Source organism: Corythoichthys intestinalis, chromosome 15, assembly GCF_030265065.1.
Source record: "Corythoichthys intestinalis isolate RoL2023-P3 chromosome 15, ASM3026506v1, whole genome shotgun sequence".
Classification (NCBI taxonomy): Eukaryota; Metazoa; Chordata; class Actinopteri; order Syngnathiformes; family Syngnathidae; genus Corythoichthys; species Corythoichthys intestinalis.
In genome coordinates, this window is record NC_080409.1 from 31,444,660 (window position 1) to 31,467,608 (window position 22,949).

The 22,949-nt window shown below is 38.3% G+C and overlaps 1 protein-coding gene across 1 annotated transcript; it reads left to right on the forward strand.

Moving 5' to 3' along the window:
* The first annotated feature begins 4,636 nt into the window (after nucleotides 1-4,636).
* Nucleotides 4,637-20,031, forward strand: marc1 (mitochondrial amidoxime reducing component 1). The gene is made up of 7 exons (XM_057858596.1): nucleotides 4,637-4,937; nucleotides 11,404-11,574; nucleotides 14,745-14,907; nucleotides 15,088-15,231; nucleotides 15,351-15,412; nucleotides 16,242-16,313; nucleotides 19,773-20,031. The coding sequence occupies exons 1-7, from the start codon at nucleotides 4,687-4,689 to the stop codon at nucleotides 19,897-19,899; spliced, it is 990 nt and encodes a 329-aa protein (XP_057714579.1). The 5' UTR covers nucleotides 4,637-4,686; the 3' UTR covers nucleotides 19,900-20,031.
* Nucleotides 20,032-22,949: the final 2,918 nt, after the last annotated feature.

Consider the following 22,949-nt stretch of genomic DNA (forward strand, 5'->3'; position numbering starts at 1 on the left):
GGAATCAAGGGTTCAATCCCAGACTTTGGCCTTCCAGTGTGGAGTTTGCATGTTCTCACCATGCCTGTGTGGGTTTTCTCCTGGTACTCCCAAAAACATGCATGTAGGCTGATCAAACACTCTAAATTGTCCCTAGGTATGACTGTGTGCGCCTCCTTGTGCCCTGCGATTGACTGGCAACCGATTCAGGATCTACCACCTACACTGCCCATAATTAGCTGGGATTGGCTCCAACGCCACTGTGACCTTCGTGAGGATAAGGGGCTCAGAAAATGAATGAATGAATTAGTAGGTTTCACACATGCATTAGGCTGCTGCACTACACTGGAACAAGGCATAAATGAGAAACTGATTTCCATTAAATATAGTATTTTTTCACTGATTTACAAAAATCCTCATAATTCAAATTTTTTGATTTCCTCAAATCTAAAAGCAAAACCTCAATTTTAAATATCGACAACACAGGATGTACTTTAAAATTGAAGATAATATAAACACTGACCTTTTTTTTTTTTTTTTTTTTTAAATAATAAAGATATAAGTAACATACAGTACATTTTAAAAAGTACAAATGACTTACATTATGCACTGAAATGGAATATATTTTGAAGACAAAGCAAACATTGACTTTTTTTTTTAATTATAAGGAAATAAAGGAGTAACCTTACATAAATGAATAAAAATAAGTTCAAAGTGCACATTAACATGGAAGATGTTCTGAACCACCCAAATAAAATTTAAAAAATAAAATAAAATAAAACTTATTCAACTCTTTCCTTTCTCTTAAAGATCTGATCGATGTTCCGTTGCAATGCCGCTTTAATTCAACAAGCTTTTTTCCCCCATTTAGTTGTTGTTCCAAAAAAAAGGTGCATTTAAACCAGAGGTCCCCAAACTATGGCGTGTGGGCCGGATACGGCCCGCCTCCACATTTGGTCCAGCCCCCTGAACAATACCAGAGACCAATTTTTTTTTTTTTTGATAGTGTTATTTATTTCCTGGCTTTTTTCTGTGAAGAACCCAGAGAGGGTTATTTGGTTATTATCTATTTAATTAATAGTGTTATATGATATGATATTATATGATATCATATTATATTATTATTATTATAATTATTTTTATTTACTTTTATTCCGTGAAGAATCCAGAAAGGGTTATATAATTGTGGCTTTCTGAAAAACAATACATTTTTACATTTAGGCACTCCTGCAATCGTCACACCTTTTCTGTTACAAACTGACCTCGGCCCCTCATCAGAGAAGGGAAAAGTTATGTGGCCCTCACAGGAAAAAGTTTGGGAACCCCTGATTTAAACCAATCACAGCTAACTAGCCTTGCTGATCACATGTCAGTATGTCAGCCAATTGAACGGACAGCAGAGTCCATTTTTTCTTTTCTGCGTGCACTGCAGTGCATGTGCACTCATCACTGTGTGTGCAGGGCAGAGGTTGCGCTAGACTTTTTCGTTGTCTGTCATTTTGACTGACAGGGTCATAAAAATCCGGTCATAATCTATTTTTACCCGTCACTTAAATTTTTTTAAATGATGATAATGACATTGTGGTGACCCTTTGTTTGGCATAATTCACCTTCCGTACTTGTGTGTCCATTTGGCCGAGCGCGTTACCGGCTACGACACAGTCACGTGACAGAGACACTTAAGAGCCGCGCGCGTTCCGGCTTGAAGAGAGAGTTCACAGAGAGCAGCAGAGCTACATCGGCTGGACACAGCAATTCGAGCTAACAAGACTCTTAACATTGCATACCGCTTCAACATATTCAATAGTGTTTAGTTTTCATTCATTTTAAATTAATATTCTGTCCGAACAAGCTTAACAGAGAATCCACACCGTGCCATCACACATGAAGCAGATGAATATGTAACTTTTTCTCCGCAGTGACAAAAACAGCTGACTGTGGCCCCAGCAGGTAGGCTGCATATTATGGAACAATGAAATTAACAGTTCACCTGCTGTGGCCTGAACGTAGTCTCACACTTTCCTCCTGGTGCGCATGGACTTGAATTGCGTCCCCGCTTGTGCAGTCCCTCTTTTTTCACCTCTTTTGTCAACACCATCGTCGTTTGGGGGCTTTTTGAAGAAACTTCGGACACTCAGTTGCCTTGACATTTTTCAGAGTAAGGCCAACGACGTCATGCATCAAGAGAGACAATAGCTAATTAATATGCTCACTCGCCACCCTGTGGTCTGGGGTGTGCATTGCAACCTGTCAAAATGACGGATGGACTTCAGTTTTTTTCGTCACCGTTTTAAAAAATCGGTCAACGACGGAAAATATTCGGTTAACGCGACCCCCTTGTGCAGGGCGACGCGACTTGTCAGATAGGGAGAGACGCTGGGAAGAACTATATAGAATAAATGAATAATAAATCAGTGGAAACGGATGATGCTAAACAAGCTCTTTATTAGGCTTGTTTTTAACACTTGTGTATGTAAATCTGACGTAGATGGTTCTTATTGGAGATGCGTGTGTGGCAGCGTGGCAGTTTTTTTTTTTTTTTAAAACATGGGGTTTTGACAGTTGCCGTCATATTTTCGGGATCAAAGCACCGTATGCCGGAACGGCGTTCCGCCATCATATTTCATGGCAGAACGCCGATCAGGCGCGTTCCGGCCCACTTTCACCCCTGCTATTAACCCAAATAAATCAACAAATAAGGTGCACTGGACTACAGGCCGCAGGATTCAAAATTAAGGAAAAAAGTAGCAGTTTATAGTCCGAAAATTACGGTAAGCCAACACTGAATAGATGGTAAATGGTGTTATACTTATATAGCGCTTTTCCACCTTTCAAGGTGCTCAAAGCGCTTTACGCTATCTCGCTATCTACGACCTTTATGTGAAAGAAGGTTGCTCAAAGTATTTAGTAGAGATGTTCCAATCGATCGGTCACGTCATTTTCAAAGTATCGAAATCGGCAAAAAAATATCGGACATGCCTTTTTTTAATATATATATATTTTTTAATTACATCGTTTTCTAATTGTATTTAACGTTACAGACATAATATGTTACACTTATCCAGAGTCTTTAGTTTAGGCTTAAGGTAGAGTTATCAAATTTATCCCGATAACGGCGGTAATTAATTTTTTAAAAAATGTATCACGTTAAAATATTTAACGCAATTAATGAATGCGCTGCATGACCCACTCACGCATTGTTGCGCTCAATCTGTAATGGCGCCATTTTACCTATACAGAGAGCTAAAAGGCAGCGTGAACTGAGTAGAGTGAATTTTGGCAGCCTTTGGAGCCTTGTTTTATATGGCTAAAGCCTTACAATCCCTCTCCCTACGATTAGAAATATCGTGGGAAGCAATGTGGGGAAGCAAGGTAGTAATTGATCTTTTTCTTAACATCCTATTTTATTTCCTAACGCAGAGAAGATATATCAATTGGTAGCACTAAGCACAGTCATGGTTGCACTTCCCATCATGCATTTGGGCATGGCTACAGTATCATTTACTGAAAGCTCAACAAATACACTAGATGGCAATATTTAGTCACAATATACAATGTCACATTTATCCTTTAAGAATTTCAAGTCTTTCTATCCGTGGATCCCTCTCACAGAAAGAATGTTAATAATGTAAATGCCATCTTGAGGATTTATTGTCATAATAAACAAATACAGTACTTATGTACTGTATGTTGAATGTATATATTCGTCCGAGTTTTATTCATTTTTTTCTTAATGCATTGCCAAAATGTATATGATCAGGAAAAATTATCGGGAATGTTTGGAATTGAATCCGGGAGCAAAAAAAAGCAATCGGATCGGGAAATATTGGGATCGGCAGATACTCAAACTAAAACGATCGGGATCGGATCGGGAACAAAAAAACATGATCGAAACAACCATAGTAGGTTTGTAATTGGTAAATTTCATAGACATGTGATCACAGAAAAATTACAGTTTATGAGCGCAGCTGTTTTGTGACCTCAGTTATACCCAAGCACATACACATTGATAGACTCAAGAACAGGTGCATGTGTTAATTGGCAATAATGATGTCACAAAGAAGGGCGGGCAAGCTCCGATACCCACATTTTATTGGTCAAAAAAAGTACCAGCACTAATAAAATTGTTTGCCTGCATTTAAAGCAGACACTTCTTGGAAATATTAGCTTTTATTGACTTTTTTCTCTCTGTTACACATTAGAAAAATGAAATTCTGTGTTTGTTCGCTGGATAAAACAAGATTCTTTAACTGCAAATGACAAAGGTGCTTTAAACTGTTAACGTAAGCAATTATTAACATTTTAGCCGGAGGGATATCAATTACTATCCTCGAGACTAACGAAAGGCAATTTCTATATTCGGTAATATGGGGCAAAAGTAATAAAAGTTTTCTAAAAAAAAAAATTGAAATTTGTGGGAGATGTTAAAAGTTCAATTAAAATGCTTTTGTAATAGCAAAGAAAGTGAACTAACGTTGAAAGTACTGAATGAGCACATCCTGAAGAAATATCAAGGTCACCAATACCGCCTGCAAGTGTAAATTTCAAAATTCCCACTTAAAAGTACTATTTACGCAAAACTCTGTGTCAGTGAACGTAGCATTGACAAAGAACGCGACATTGGATTTACTGATAAAACCAACAGTCACTTGAACGTTACATTTCTGTTGTCCCGCGGAAGTTCTGAAGTCCAAGCGACCTTACAAAATGGAGACCTGGGAGGCAGTTAAAGCGTTATCCCAGAACAACAAGTTGACGCATGTGCTGGTCGGCACGGCAGCCGCCGCGGTGCTAGCTCTAGGTGTCGGATATAAATACTGGCGGAAGTCGGAGACTCATGTGCGTGTGGGCGTCGTATCGCAGCTCCTAATCCACCCTCTAAAGTCCGGCAAGGCGGCGTCGGTGCCGCTCGCAGAGTGCCTCAAGAAGGGCCTCAAGTGCGGGGAGATGCAGGACCGGTGAGTCTGTGTCACTCTCCAGAGACTGGACCAGTGGCGCCTCCAGAAATTTTTCATAGGGGTGGCCAGATGGGGCCACTTAAAATCTTGGGGTGGCCAAAACTAAAAGCCATAATTTCAGGTTTTCATTATATTATTGCGGTAAAAAGGTCTGGGGAAAACTATCAGAAAGACTTAAGACTTAATTGTAATTAATCGCTAATTAATCGTTAATCTCTAAAATATGCCATATTTTTCTGTAAATTATCGTTGGAATGGAAAGATAAGACAAGGCGGATATATACATTCAACATACTGTACATAAGTACTGTATTTGTTTATTATAACAATAAATCCACAAGATGGCATTAACATTATTAACATTTTTTGTGTGAAAGGGACCCATGGATAGAAAGACTTGTAATTCTTAAAGGATAAATGTGACTTTGTATATTGTGGGAAGTGGTGCAGCCATGACTGTGTGTGGTGGCTGCAAATTATATATCTTCTCTGCGTTGGGTACACTACAGGGTATTAAGAAAAAGATCAACTCCTGTCATTCTTCCCCACGTCGCTTCCCACAATATTTATAGTTGCTGTGGGAGAGATGACAAGAGATGAGAAATGACATCCACTCACTTGACACTGCCTCTTATCTCTGTATATAAGTAAAACGGCGCCATTGTAGGCTGTTTACGGCAATGCGTGAATGAGTCGTACCGCGAATGCGTTAATTGCAATAAATATTTTCACGAGATCAATTTTTTTTTAAATTAATTACCGCCCGTTAACGCGATAAATTTGAAAGCCCTACATTTAACAAAACAAAATAAATGCATTCATTTGGGATGAAATGCATAACTGATGCTACAACAATCTAACGATATACTGGTAAGCGGGGTGGCCAACCAATTTATAGACCCTACCCACGTGACGTCACAACTCCGCCCTCCTGACTGGTGCCGCCCAATTGTCCGTCAGCACATCGTGTTTACCTGTTACGGCTACGTACATTCCTCCTATTCACGGCGTGTTTTTCTGCTCGTTAACATTAATAATCAAAATGGTGAAGGCGTGTGTGGCGGTCGGTTGCAATAACAGAGAAGATAGATGGAGAGACTTGAAGTTCTACCGGATTCCGAGAGACCCGGACAGGAGAGCGAGATGGGCTGCTGCAATTCGACGAGAAAACTGGGCTCCAAACGATTACCACAGATTATGTAGTAGTCATTTTATATCTGGTAAGATGCATTTAATATATATTTAGAGGGTTTTGGACTGACAACCACAATTAAGATCATTGCTAGGCTAATCGCCGACAACATACACATATGTATGTAGTGAGAGTGCTATCGCTAAATCATATAAACATTAAAAGCCCTAGCTCCATTGACAAATGACATGAAATACATTAGACTTGACAGTGGATGTTAGCAAGAACAAAAGATTTTGAATTGAAAATTTCGTAACTCACCTTTCCGAGCACAAGATAGATTCCTGCCGAATTTTCGTGGACGAGGACCTGTTTCACCCAACCAGCAACGAAGTATTTATAAGCCTCCAAGCTCTTAAAGTTTTTCAAACTTTCGTGAGAATAGGCTGATTTTGTGTGGACAAGATAGTTGTAAATATCAGGATAGCTAGCAGATGTCAGGCAAAGACGGCGAAGACAGCGGGTCGAAAAACATCGATTTAGGCATCAAATATGGATCTGGCGAATGGATAAACTGAAGCTTTTCCACATAACGCCTTTTATGCAACGCATCCAGTGAGTTTACGGCATCCGAAAGCACCGGGTCTTCCATGAAATGCATTATAAATTGCTCGATCAATTGAGACCATTGATAATACAGACACAAAATGACGGACAATGAGGCGGAACAATACAGCGATCACGTGATTTTGTGACGTCGGTGGGTAGGGTCTATAGGTGGCCACCCCCTGGTGGCGCTACTGGACTGGACGCATGGGTGGGTTGGACTTTACGCGTTTGGAAACCACAAAAAGTTGCATATTATAATGGGCAAAATGATGATATATACATCGTCAAAATGATAGTAAAATATGTATTGTCATGAATTCCTACCATTGTCATTTTTTAACGGCCACTAGATGCCTTTACAAGCAAACCATAGGTGTGATGAATCCTCACACAAGACATGTGGTGCATAAATAAAAAGTTGGCCCTTAATGGTGATGTGTTAGTGCCATTGACTATGATAGACGTCCAGTCCATTAACTGCCGAGCCTCCCAGTTCAAATGGATTGGATGTCTATTAGACGTCTATTAGACCAGGGGTCCCCAACGTCCGGGCCGCGGACCGGTACCGGTCTGTTTCGCATTTGGTCCCGGGCCGTGCAAAAATAATAAATAATATATTAATGACTGCATTCTGGCCAATTGACTTTGGCCTGTGCCGCGTAACACACCAATATCCCTGTCTACTCTAGATATACAACTACAGGATAGGAGGTCGTCATAGAAATGCGTTGATTGAACTGTTAGCAGTACATCTTGTTTTGTATATCTATTTGCACTTGGCCTCGATAATAACGTATGACGTAAGGCGGGCACATCACATTTGTTCCGGAAATAATTAGCCCCCACACTAGAATGACTGAAAAACAGACGTCTTTGGACATATTTTTTACAGGGAAAAGGGAACCTGACGGGCCAGAAGATGAGCCTACAACCTCGAAGAAAACAAAATCTATGCTACTTCCCAATCACTAAAGACCCACGAACTGCGAAGGAGTGGATTCGTGAGCCGTATGTGAATAAATCGAGTGATTCGAGCATGTCTGTGTAACAGGAACATCAGTTTGTAGAGATCGCAAATTACGGCGACCTTAAACGAACATTTGAGACAACAACTCTAACGAGGTTCTGGATTAAAGTCATTTCGGAGTGTCCTGACATCGGTAGGAGCACGTTATTAAAACGTGTGCCATGATCCCAGTATTTAACGGAATATAAAACGCGTAGCTTACTCACTTCCTGGTCCGTCCAATGTTCGCTCCATTGTCATACTTGTTTTGCCCATTCTTCGTGGTGAACAGGATCTTTTTGAAACTCAGAAAAGGTCACACCACTCTCCCTGGTGTAGCAACAAAAGCCTGCAGCACATTGGGCTGGCGTGACGCGCAAAATAAACGAATTAATCCGCAAAATCGTTCGTCCGCAGTCCTTTTTCATACAAGTATGGCTGTATAGTGAAGATGATGTCTACTTAATGTAACATCCGCATTCTTCCTCAGTCTGAGACCATGGCCGGAAGTCTCTTTGTCGTAGCGAGGGATTCAAAAAATTGAATTAATATATTGATCGCTTCTGCACACACCCAAATGGTCCATTTCATTCAGGAGCATAAAATACCATGTATAATATGAAATAAACAAGCTTTGTCACAGGCACTTTAAAAATATCATCAAAGCTGTTGGAACATTGTAGATGTATATACAGTGGGGCAAATAAGTATTTAGTCAACCACTAATTGTGCAAGTTCTCCCACTTGAAAATATTAGAGAGGCCTGTAATTGTCAACATGGGTAAACCTCAACCATGAGAGACAGAATGTGGAAAAAAACAGAAAATCACATTGTTTGATTTTTAAAGAATGTATTTGCAGATCATGGTGGAAATTAAGTATTTGGTCAATACCAAAAGTTCATCTCAATACTTTGTTATGTACCCTTTGTTGGCAATATAAGAGGCCAACGTTATCTGAAACTCTTCACAAGCTTTTCACACACTGTTGCTGGTATTTTGGCCCATTCCTCCATGGAGATCTCCTCTCGAGCAGTGATGTTTGAGGCTGTCGTTGGGCAACACAGACTTTCAACTCCCTCTACAGATTTTATATGGGGTTGAGATCTGGACACTGGCTAGGCCACTCCCCGACCTTGAAATGCTTCTTACGAAGCCACTCCTTTGTTGACCTGGCTGTGTGTTTGGGATCATTGTCATGCTGAAAGACCCAGCCACATGTCATCTTCAATGCCCTTGCTGACGGAAGGAGATTTTCACTCAAAATCTCTCTCTCTCTGGCGGCACGGTGGCTGAGTGGTTAGCACGTCTGCCTCACAGTTCTGAGATCAAGGGTTCAATCCCGGGCTTCGGCCTTCCTGTGTGGAGTTTGCATGTTCTCCCCGTGCCTGCGTGGGTTTCCTCCGGGAACTCCGGTTTCCTCCCACATCCCAAAAACATGCATGGTAGGTTGATTGAACACTCTAAATTGTCCGTAGGTATGAGTGTGTGCGTGAATGGTTGTATGTCTCCTTGTGCCCTGCGATTGGCTGGCAACCAGTTCAGGGTGTCCCCTGCCTACTGCCCGTAGTTAGCTGGGATAGGCTCCAGCACCTCCACGACCCTCGTGAGGAAAAGCGGCATGGAAAATGAATGAATGAATCTCTCGATACATGGCCGCATTCATTCTTTCCTTTACACAGATCAGTCGTCCTGGTCCCTTTGCAGAAAAACAGCCCCAAAGCATGATGTTTCCACCCCCATGCTTCACAGTGGGAACGTTGTTCTTCGGATGCAATTCAGTATTCTTTCTCCTCCAAACACGAGAACCTGTGTTTCTACCAAAAAGTTCTATTTTGGTTTCATCTGACCATAACACATTCTCCCAGTCCTCTTCTGGATCATCCAAATGCTCTCTAGCGAACCGCAGACGGGCCTGGACGTGTACTTTCTTCAGCAGGGGGACACGTCTGGCAGTGCAGGATTTGAGTCCTTGGCGGCGCATTGTGTTACTGATAGTAGCCTTTGTTACTGTGTTCCCAGCTCTCTGTAGGTCATTCACTGGGTCCCCCCGTGTGGTTCTGGGATTTTTACTCACCGTCCTTGTTATCATTTTGACGCCACAGGGTGAGATCTTGCATGGAGCCCCAGATCGAGGGAGATTATCAGTGGTCTTGTATGTCTTGCATTTTCTAATAATTGCTCCCACAGTTGATTTCTTTACACCAAGCGTTTTGCCTATTGCCGATTCAGTCTGTACATGCAGGTTATGCTGTTATATTGTTCCCACCAATATTGAGACCAAACCTACGCCCTTGTAATGGACCCATTTCAAGGTGTAGGGGGAAATTGTAATTGCCTTGTAAAGAGTTTTATTGGTTTTGGTGAGAAGGTGAATAGTTTTTTTGTTGTTGTTCATGAACTACATTTCCACACAAACGCACATCGAGGTACCATTTAGCTTAGCAAGGAGAGGTATGAGATACATTTTTCGAGTGTCCCAGAGCGCGCGAAACTTGGGGGGAAAAAAGCGCATTTATCAAGGTTTCGTCAGCCATGATTGCGTATATCCGATCGCTGTAACAGCCCTGCCCCTTTGCTATTGAATGCGTTGTTGGCGCTCGGCGCAAATTCATTCAAACTTGCCGTTCCGTCCAAGAAGGCCGTCCAACGCTCACTTTGGCTGAAAAGTCTGATCAAAAAATACTGTAATGCCCCGGATGGGGGGAAGAAGGAGAGGAGTCTGTATTGGCTTACCCACTTTATTGTGGCAACATGAATAAAGCAAAAGAATAACATTCTTTTGCTTCCGCGACATGCGACCGCTATCGCCTTCTCGCTTCCCTCTACGTCACAGCTCCCCGTCCGATCGTCTCTTAAGGGGGCCTTGTATAGTTTCGGACGTTATAATACACAATAAATAGGTTGCCCCAGAACCCTTCACACTAGGCTGCCGCTAGTTTGAAACGGCCTTTAAAAAAAAAACAAAAAAACATCTTTTTGCACGGTGTGGCGGCTTTTATTTTAGTGTGGAGGTGCGCCACAATATTTAATATGTAGGGGAAAGCCTGAGACCTCTTTGACAGCCAGAAATCATGCTTGTTTTCAGGTGAACAAATACTTATTTTCCACTCTAATTTGGAAATAAATTCTTTAAAAATCAAACAATGTGATTTTCTGTTTTTGTTTTTTCCACATTCTGTTTCTCATGGTTGAGGTTTACCCATGTTGACAATTACAGGCCTCTCTAATGTTTTCAAGTAAGAGAACTTGCACAATTGGTGGTTGACGAAATACTTATTTGCCCCGCTGTATATACTAGTATATATTTCCTTCTCACTTACTGCCACAACATATACTCTGTGAACACTATGAATGAGTTCATGAAAATTAAATCACTTTAAGTAGTGAACACACAGCAACTACTGCTACTTTAGGAAAGAAAAAAACACTACTAATTGAATTTTGTCTTTTTCAAGGTTTTTTTTTTTCCATGGCATATCGTTATGGTGATGTAAAATGGCCCATATCCTGATATTTTTTTTTCTGTATCGCTTAGCAATATTTTGCGATCATTACTTCTGGATGGTAGAGATGAAAAAAAAATATTAAGACCCTATAAACTAGGTGGTTCCTTGACTTGACGGTTTCCTTTGAACTATTTTGTTCACATCCAGTTAATTGATGACACTAATGTTTTTTCATAACTATCCAAGAACATTCGCAGCATTGTGCTTGCAGCCACTGGATGGTGGTGACGGAAGATGGCCACATGGTGACAGGGCGGCAAGAGCCACGTCTGGTTTTGGTGTCGTTGACGTGCGAGGGTGGTCAGGTGTGCCTGAACGGGCCCGACATGGCTGAGCTGCGTTTCCCCATTGAGCAGCCCAATAATGCTGTTATGGACTGCAGGTTGGTAGTTAACAGTTTGAACAATATCCTCTTTTGTCTTTCAACGTCAATGTAGGCCTGTCGCAATATGCAATAATTCCATTTATCGCACGGTAAATGAAAACGAAGGCGGTAATTTTCCTGCTGCGATTTATCGCCTCGCGTGGACGTGCACGTGCGCGCACGTGCGGCAGACGTACTGTTTAAAGTTCGGATTCCTTGTTGCCAACGACGCAAAATGCATCTTCGTTCCCGGTTCGGTCCGGGTCCGGCAAAAAAATAGCACCGGAGCCAATCCGTTCCCGTTATATCCTATTGTGCAACTTATACCGGCCGCGTCAGTGCTCCGGATTGACTGCGGACCATCTCCGGTGCGCCGGCCCGCCGAATGGTTTTGGCTATTTTCTGTTTTTGCCGGAGACGCATTCGTCAAAATGGGCGGATTCAGGCCTGGATTCCAGCCCAGTGTCTTACTCAAGGTTTAAACACCAGCGAACATGGACGAAGAACGTTTCATCATGGAGGTGGAAAGTCACAAAGTGATCTACGATGCAGCAGATCATTACTATAAGGACAGCATTAAAAAGGAAGCTGCAAGATGTCCTATTATGTGTGTTTTTCTGGCAATGATATCAAACACAAGATGTTTGATATCACAACTTTGTTTTTATTAACACACGGCGCTAACACCTCTTCAACCTGTGGCTCTCGGTAGACTGTCTCTTTCTCACTCTTGCATCACATGAACAAAACAACATAACTGTAGTGTGGACTTCAGGGTGCCTCGGAAAACATAAATCAGAATATTAAACATGGAATAGCAGAAGCTATGAGGATGGACGGGGAGTTTTTTTATGCAAGTCATGTAATTTAAAACAGTAATTAAATAGTGTCGCAAACTCATGGTAAAAGCAAAATTTTAAAAATCGGGGAAAAATGTTCAAACAAATCAAGTCCACCTCTCTCTCTCTGCTTCTCTGATGAGTACAGACTCCGTGTGTTTGTCGTTGTTTTGAATGCCACATTACAACACGACGGAGTTGGCGGACCGCAGGCGTGCACAGCCGGTATGTTTTGCCTGTTTTGGACGAACGAAGATCGGTGCGATGTATTTGGGCCCTGTGTCTCTCTCACTGCCGCGTCACATGAACAAAACAACATCACCGTTGCGTGCGCTTCAGGGTGCCTCGGAAAACATACAATCAGAATATTACACATGGAACGCCATAGCAGAAGCTATGAGGGGGAAAAGTTTTCATTTGCCTAAATGCTTTTCATTGAGTGCAATTTTATTTCTTGAAAAAGACATTTTATTTATTCTTATTTTATTATTTATTTATTTATTTAATATAGTTGTATTTTCCTAAAAGAGGCATGGTCTATACACTCTATTGTTTTTAGTTGTGATTGCTTAAAAAGTATTTTTGAATTTAAGAGTAAACATTTATCCTGTTCAAATGGGTGTACTTGATTTATTAATACCGTATTGTCCCGAATATAAGACGGTGTTTTTTGCATAAGATTGAAAAAGAGGGCGTCGTCCTTTATTCGAGGTCAAGACATTATATCCATTCACGACACTAGATTGTGCCTGATATCACTGAAGCGATGTTGTCATGACAGATCTCAGCTACTCTCCCCATTCACGACGCTAGCTGGCACCAGATATCATTGAAGCGATGTTCTATCATGGCAGAGCTCAGCTACTCTGAAGTTTAACCAGTTTGCATTATTTTATTGCAATGTTTTCCGTTATTCAGATTTGTTTCAAGTCTATAGTAACAGTTAGACTTCACTTTGATGGCTAATGCAGTTATTGCAATTTTGTTGTTTTATCACAATAGATTGGTTTATTTACATTTCAATAACCAGAAGCCATTCATTTACAAATGCGATTGCACTTTAGTTTACATATTTAAATGTTCAGATATTAAGATTTGAATGAGGCAAAAAAACATGCTTTTTCTCTCAAATATATTGTTCTAATCATTTGTTTTGGATGTACTGTAATTTTTTTCTGCATAAAAATTAATTTGGTGTTCAAAAAGTCTTTTTTTCAAACTTGAGTCTTGAAAAAGATGGGGTCGTCTTATAATCAGGGCCGTCGTATATTCGGGCCAATACGGTATATACTGTATTCTCACTAGAGCTGGGAATCTTTGAGCTCCTAACGATTCGATTACGATTACGATTCAGTGGCTCCGATTCGATTATAAAACGATTATTGATGCACCCCCCTCCCCTTTTTTTTTAATTTTTTTTTTTATGTTTTGTACATTACTTCCAAAATTGTTCAAAAATCCTCTCAGGCTAAACCAAACTACTATTTCAGTATCAAGTTAACATATAACAGTAAACAAATATACAAAAGTAACAGTAAATAAAAAACTCCAGTCCCCATTCTGTACCAGCAGCTTTAAACTACATTCAATTAAATTGTTGTGAATCAACTGTTACAGTTGTTAAAATTGCTCCCATTATTCCATAATTTCCCTTCTTTCTACTTTTGTCAAAGTTTTAACACCATTTCATCATTTAAAGATAGATTCAAAACAAGATTCTGCTGATTTAGGAGTATTTTAGATTAAAGTTAATTAGGTTCGCTACAACAGAGCCTTCTAAAGAGGTCTACTGCTTTAAGATGGCGGCTGTTTACTTACGCCGGAAAGTCTGTCATTTCGCATCTCTGTTCAATAATACATGTTCTAACACCGACGTCGTCTGTCGTTTTGCATCTAGTTCTACATATATATGATATCTACTGTAGCCGTATGTTTGTAGCAACTAGCAACTGGGCGTTCTTTGTAGCGGCTGTCAGCCGCAGTCAGGTATGATTTTTTTTTTTATCTAGCGGCATGAGTTGAACATGATATTTACTCTCGGTCCGTTCCTCATTCCGTCCCAAAGACCGCGCTGACTGTTTTACTTCCGCTTTACCTGGTATAATTCAATAATCGGAATTTGGATATTTGTGAATCGTTCTCGAATCTTCCACGGCCAAATCGCGAATAATCTAAGAATCGGAAATTTCGCACGCCTCTAAATCTCACTGTGTCATTGTAAATTGGTTTAAAAAAATGTGGGGGGGGGCAATAATATCGCATAATTTATGAGATAAATTATCGCACACTAAAATTTGTGTACACCAAAATCGCGACAGGCCTACGTCAATGTTTCTTTTTGTCATGCAGAGTGTTCAGTGCTGACATTCAGGGGCGAGACTGTGGCGACCAAGCATCCTGCTGGTTAGTCCGCTACCTCCAGGCGGACAAGACCTTTCGCCTAGTGCACTTTGAACCCCAAATGAGGGCCAGGAGATTTGTAGAAGCTGAACCCCTTTACTCTCAAAAAAAGGTAATTTCGCAGGACTGTAATCCCAATACACACTTTTTAAACTAGGCGTAAAGTGTGGTTTTGTAAGTCTAATGAATAGATTCTTGGGAATGTGTTTGACAATTTAGAATATGGACATTATATATTTTGCCAATGTCTTCATGGAACCCTTTTCCATGTCTTTTTGTCTGTGCTTTCCAGGAAGTGGTGTACCCCGACTGCGGTCCGGTCATGCTTCTGTCCGAGGCGTCCGTCAAGGACCTGAGCGGCAAGCTGGACAAGGACGTCACAGTGGAGCGCTTCCGGCCCAACATCGTCATAGACGACTGCGAGGCGTTTGCCGAAGTATGACGAACCTCCTTCTGTCCAGAATAGGGAAAAAGTCATTCTGTGCTACGGAGGCAGAGGACTAATTATACTAACGACTCAACCGGCAAGATGCTTTTTTTTCTGTGCGCGCGTAGGATTCTTGGGACGAGATCCAGATTGGCAGCGTACGTCTGCGGCGGGTGATGTCATGCGGGAGGTAACTCGTAATGTTAGTTTGCTCAAAGTGTCTGTTGATGCGTCGCCCATATGTTTGTGCTAAATTCTCTGTTGCGTAAAGGGTTAAACAAAGGGACAAACTAATTTCCATTTTGTATTGTGTTGAGACTAAATAGTGTTTCCCTCTTTGTTTTGTGTATAAACTGAAACTCCACATTTCAAGCCAAAATGACCCACATGCTAAACAATGTAGCACAAGCATGCCAACTTTGTTGATGTACTCAAAAGTACATCACCAAATCGAGGAGAGATTGTGCAAATTTGGCGACTGTTGTCGATTTTTTTTTTGTTTTCAGCTGTCTCCATTGATCTTTAATGCATATCCTTGTCTTATATCTGACATTGTCATGACTCAACTGTCATGACATGATTCGTAACTAGTTTTTTATTCCTTTAGAGGTAGACTACATTGTTAATCAGACTGTTTGTAGCAACTTTAGTTTACCTAGCCTACAGATTGCTTAACTCTGGCAACCTAACACAGAACTGATCATGTAATTGGCTAATAGTTGGAGGGTGGGACATCTGTTGAAAACATGGAATCAAAATAATTTTCACGGGCTGACAATCGACTTTTAAAGTAGAGAAATCTAGGCTGAACTTCTGACAACCTTGTTAGAAATACTAGTATTTCTCAAAAAACATGTTTGACTAATGTCTATTGAAATATTAGGACCGTTCAATGTATAATTGAAGTGAACTTCTGACGTAAGAGAAATGTCACAAAATTGGAACTGTTTAAAAATATTTTTTTTAAATGGCTTACAGTCTTTTTGGAAGCTAATCTACAAACTTTGTCTTTTTCTCAGGTGCATTTTCACCACGGTGGATCCTGAAACTGGAATCATCAACAGAAAAGAGCCTCTTGAAACACTTAAGAGGTAAGCACTTGTTGTACAGCAGTCGTCAATGGCTGCCAATAGCTTTTATTTAATTGTTAAATATCATTAGTAGACCTATCACAATTGGCGTTGACTTCATTTTTTCTATTTTTCATTAAAGGGATTATACAGAACTTGTCATTTTTTTACCGACCTAAAGCGTAACTGCAGCTTGTGTATTGCGCGCATCCTTTTACGAGCACGAACATAAAGCAACGGGTGTTTGGCCCATCAAATCAGGAACAGAAAAGTATAAACAGTTAGTCGCAAGACTTAAGTGGGTTGGAAAAGTGTTTTTGCCAAGCGTAGACTAGGCACACATCCATGTGTCGAGTTGTACCCGAAGTCTTTCTATAGACCCTACTCACTGACGTCACAGAATGACGTGTCGCTGTATCCGGCCGCCATATTGTCAGTCTCTGTTTAGCCCTATTCTCAATGGTTTCAATTAGTCGTTCAGTTTATAGAGCAATTCATGGAAGCCCCAGTGCTTTCCGACGCTGTAAACTCATTGGATGCGTTGCATAAAAGGCGTTATGTGGAAAAGCTTCAGTCTATCCATTCGCCAGATCCATATATGATGCCTAAATCGATATTTTTCGACCCGCTGTCTTCGCCCTCTCTGCCTGACATCTGCTACCCTGATATCTACAACTATCTTTTCCACAGAAACTCGGCCTATTCTCACGAAACTTTGAAAAACATTAAGAGCAGTACTCTAAGCAACATTACCCTGTGTGATTTCTAAAATGGCGACAATCCCCCCCCCAAAAAAAGTTGACTGCGATGGCCGACGCTTCAAGGATAGGTGGATATTGGACTATTTCTTCAATAAAACACGCAACAACTGTGTCTGCCTCATTTGCAAAGAGACAGTCGCTGTTTTCAAAGAGTTCGATGTGACGCGATAAGAACAAGACACGCTGACATGTACAACATTACAGGTAAGATAAGCAGTGAGAAATTATAGCAACTTGAAGCTACAGCAGCAGTATTTCGCAAGAGCCCGAGTGTCGAAAGAGAACGCCACAAAGACGAGACTGTTGAAATTATGAATTAAAAAAAATAATAAAGCAAATGTGACACACAGAAGGGCTTGCTAACATATGTTTAAATATATTGTTCTATGTAAATCAGCCAAGGTAGCCCCCCGCATTTTTACCACACCAAATCTGGCCCCCTTTGCAAAAGGTTTGGACACGCCTGTTTAACTGATGATCCGTAGACGACGCCAGCTTCTTTCACTTGGTAACAGCTAAATATTATTCAAAATGTAATGATGGTGGAAGAAATAAGCATCTTGAATTTGAAACTGTATGTTGTCGGCGATTAGCCTCGCAATGATCTTAATTGTGGTTGTCAGCCCAAAACCCTCTAAATACATATAAAATGCATTTTACCAGATATAAAATGACTACTACATAATCCGTGGTAATCGTTTGGAGCCCAGTTTTCTCGTCGAATTGCAGCAGTCCATCTCGCTCTCCTCCCCGGGGCTCTCGGAATACGGAAGAACTTCAAGTCTCTCCGTCCATCTTCTCTGTTATTGCAACCAACCGCCACACACGCCTTCACCATTTTGATTATTAATGTTAACGAGCAGAAAAACACGCCATAATAGGAGGAATTTACGTAGCGGTAATGCGTCAAAACGACGAGTAGACGGACAATATGGCGCGGAGGCGTGGTTGTGACGTCATGTGAGTAGGGTCTATTGAAGATAAGAAAAGGGCTTTTTGGCGCATCTCAGTTAAAACGTCAGGGCACGGTGTACTCATCAGGGTATTGGTTGAGCATGCATGGGGTGGAAATGTATTTTAACTCTAAATAATCTGTATTGTCCCATTAACATTTTATACATATTCAATGTTTTTTATAGTTTAGAATAAATGTAAATAAATAAAAACTTTATATATTTTTAAAGTTCATGAAAAAAAAGTAAAACATTTTTTATGTCAGTAATGTGTATTTTAAAAAAACTAGGGCTGTCAGACGATTAAAAATTTTAATCAAGTTAATTACAGCTTAAAAATGAATTCATCGTAATTAATCGCAATTCAAACCATCTATAAAATATGCCATATTTTTCCGTAAATTATTGTTGGAATGGAAAGATAAGACAAAAGATGGATATATACATTCAACATACTGTACATAAGTACTGTATTTGTTTATTATAACAATAAATCAACAGGATGGCATTAACATTATTAACATTCTGTTAAAGCGATCCATGGATAGAAAGACTTGTAGTTCTTAAAAGATAAATGTTAGTACAAGTTATAGAAATTTTATATTAAAACCCCTCTTAGTGTTTTCGTTTTAATAAAGTTTGTAACATTTTCAAACAAAAAATAAACTAGTAGCTCGCCATTGTTGATGTCAATAATTACACAATGCTCATAGTGGTGAAACCCATAAAATCAGTTGCATCCAAGCGCCAGCAGAGGGCGACAAAACAACAAAAAACACAAGTAACAAATGGACACGACACTGTGCTGTCATTTTAATCTGTTTGAGCGAAGCATGTGCGTTAAATGCGTAAAATATTTTAACGTGATTAATTTTTAAAAAATGAATTACTGCCCGTTAACGCGATAATTTTGATAGCCCAAATTATAAGAAGATTCCAGCATGGGTTATTTGATTGTGGCTTTCTGAAAAACAATAAATTTTTACATTTAGGCACTCCTGCAATCGTCACACTTTTTCTGTTAAAAACTGACCCCGGCCCCTCATCAGAGATGGGAAAAGTTATGTGGCCTCACAGGAAAAAGTTTGGGGACTTCTGATCTAAAGTCACACTGAGTTCGAATAAATATTGAGAAATTATTGGATAATTAAATATACTGTACAGGAAGTAATTTTGGAACATTTTTGGTTTGTGGTGTGCCACGACATTTTTTCCTATGTAAAAATGTGCCGTGACTCAGAAAAGGTTGAAAAACACTTAGCTAACTGTTCACTGTTCGGGTAATGAGTTTTGTTAATTCCAATTTTGCACCACCTAGTGGCCAGTGTTATAACAGGAAGTACCAGAAGATTTTTTTTTTTTTTTTTTAATTTTTAAAAATGTTGCTTCTAATATATGCATCATGAGTGTAAAAATGTAAAAAAAAAAATGTATGTTGGCCTTAAATATCAGTTAACATTTTTTTTAAATTGGCATCGGCCTTTAAAAATCCCATTTCAGTCGACCTCATCAATTAAAATAGTAATAGTAATTAATTTATTTGATCACTGATTAGTTGTCAGTTAGTCGTGGCGGCCCAAGTTGGTAGACACAATGGCCCGTGACAAAGATTTTGACAACCCTGCTTTTCTATATGCGGATTTAAGACAGTTTGCAGTGCAATATCTTCAAAAAGTAAACAAAAAAAATGTCAACATTACTCACGTTTGAAGCATTTTTCATACATGGGATTGATTTAACAATGGTTGTGTGTCCTGGCCACACAGTTACCGCCAGTGCAAACCCCACGAGAAGCACATCTACAAGTCGGCACCGCTGTTTGGACAGCTGCTGAGCGTGGAGAAGACTGGCGTGATGCAGGTGGGCGATCACGTCTACAAGATCAGCCGTTGACGTAAGAAGACCCAAAGAGAAAGACCATTAAAAATAAAAATGTAATGGCACGTGATATTTTCATGTTTCTAGATTAAAGATCTCAAAATATCCTGTAAGTATATTGTAGAGGATAATAAATACATTCTGTCATTTGTTCGTATGTGACATTTCCTTGGACTCATTTTCATGAACATAAAAAAATACGTGAATGTCAAAGACGCTTCAGGGCCTTCAAGAGCCTAATGTATGATAAAACTGGGAGGGCTGGTAGTGATTAGTAATTTTTCAGTGTTCTGAATAGCAATGGATGATAATAAATGCTGCAAGATATTTGCAAGCTGTGTAAACATACTAGACATAACCTCACTCAGCAAGTTCTCCAAACTGACAGAATCCACAAAGCAACCAGGAAAACCGGATCTGTTCCAAATAATAATCTTTTTTTTTCACGACCATGACCTCCTTCCCCCACTCAGTTGTGCTTCTTGAACAGTTTTTGGGGGGTACGCTGATAGATTTGTACTAAATTTCATGCTAGGCTTTTAGACAACAATACTGAAATTGTTTAATATCCTAACCAATGTTGGACACTTTAACTGCCATTGACGGAGATGGTTTTGATAGTTAACTATTCATCGATTATTTATGCGATTAGTCGACTCGTCTTTCCGATTTAAGATTAAATATTTTAAAAATGAATAAGAATATTTGCTGCTTTAGTTAAACTACTTGGGGGGGAAATGGAAGACAATACTTTTCCCCTTTGTATTTAATTCAAATTATATTAAACATATTTAAGAGCTTTACAGACTTTTTTTTTTTTACCTTTTCATACACAATTATGCCTTTTTTACAAAGCTTATAGGGCACTTATTTCAGTCATTGGCTGCCATTGACCGCGCTAGATGCCAAATCAACTTTGAGTAAATGAAGTGGACGTCTATTGCCGTTAATGGCATACAATGAGTTAAATACGATGAAAAAAAAAACTAGAGAGTTACTTGGAGCTGTAATCGGTGTATTTGTTTTTTATTGATTCTGATTTAATTATTTTAGCTTTTATTATCATTGAATTACTCCAAAATGAATTGATAATTTTAAAAAAATACAATGATTGATAGGCAAGGCAAATTTGTATAGCACAATTCAACACAAGGCAATTCCAAGTGCTTTACGTCACATGAAGAATATGAATAACACAAAATATAATCATTGCAAATATTTGTTTTTAATAATCAAAAATAGTTACTTGCCCTAAAAAAGGTCTTATGTGTTAACTTTTAAAAAGCAATCCACTGTAGTGACCATTGTTCCTTCAAGGGTTTTATGGGGAAAAAAAAAAAAAAAAAAAAATATATATATATATATATATATATATATATATATATATATATATATATATATATATATATATATATATATCAATAAAAAGTATTGCTTTTGAATTAAAATTAGAATATTTTTTGTTTGAAAATGTAAAAATAAAATTAGAATTAAAAATAAAAAAGAAAATTCCCAATTTTCCCCCTCTGTTTTATTATTAAAAATGTAGAAACCATCTAAAAATATAGCCAATATAATAAGTAATAAGTATTAAGAGGTTCAAAAAGAGGATTTGGAATTTTTTATAATCAACAGTAGTTGCCGATAAATTTATTAACCCATTAATTGTCGATTTATTGTCAATTTGAGGTCAGTGGACGTTTAATCCATTTGAGCTGGGAGAGGCTGGGGGCTATCCTATGGAGGTAGATTTGTGTATTTATTATTCAATCAAAAAAAGTTGCTTCAATCATAAAAAAGTTGCTTCAATCAAAATATATATTTTCAATCAAAGAAAAAGTCACTTCAATTTAAAAAAAAAAATGTGATTGACTGCAAAAATTGATTTGAAACCATAAAACAATGCATTAAAAACTTTCTTTGAATTTTTTATTTTTTTTTCTATTGAAACAACTTTTTTGATTGAAGTGGTGTAGTTTTGCGTTTGGGCCACATTATGGTAAGGACATTTGTGTGTATAGCTCAATCAAAAAATACGTTTCTTCAAACAAACAAAAAAATTTTTTAAAGAAAAATGACTTAAGTCAAAAAAAAAATAAATGTTTCAATCATAGAAAAAAATTTTTTGAATGTGAAAAAATATTTTAGACTCAGAAATTTGCATCGGAAGTTGCGGCGAAGTTGGATTTTTGTGTCAAAATGAGTCAATCTCAACTTTTTCTACTTCCAAAAAAAAAAGTGCGTTCAAAACTTTTTCTACTTCAAATAAAAAATGAGTTCAAAACTTTGTGCTCTTCAAAAAAGTGACACTTCACAAAATATATATATATATATTTCAAATTTAAAAAAATATTTTTTCAATATATACATATATTACATATATTTTATATATATATATATATATATATATATATATATATATATATATATATATATATATATATATATATATATATATATATATCCTAATAAATTTAATAATTAAACAAAACAAAAAAATATATATATATATTTTTTTTTTGTTTGTTTGTTTAATTATTAAATTTATTAGGATCATGGAAGCTTCCACTTGGGGAAAATATATACATACAGTATATCCTGTATATACATAATATAATAAAAATATACAGTGCTGTGCAAAAGTTTTAGGCTGGTGTCCTGCCTAAAACTTTTGCACAGTACTGTGTATATATATATATATATATATATATATATATATATATATATATATATATGGAAAGGCAATTTTATTTTTGCAAATGATTTTTTCTTTGATTGAAAATATTTTTTTTGGATTGAAGCAACTTTTTTTGTTTCAATGAAAAATTAAGTGTTCAAATGCAAATTTCTGAGTCTCAAATATTTTTCCGCTTTCAAAAACTTTTTTTCTATGATTTTTTTTAAAAAGATTTTGATTGAAGTGATTTTTCTTTTGAAAATATTTTTATTTTTATTTTGAAGCAACTTATTTTTTAATAATAAAGACACAAATGCCCTGGCCAAAATGTGGCCAAAATGCAAAACTACATCACTTCAATCAAAAAGGTTGTTTCAATCAAAGGAAA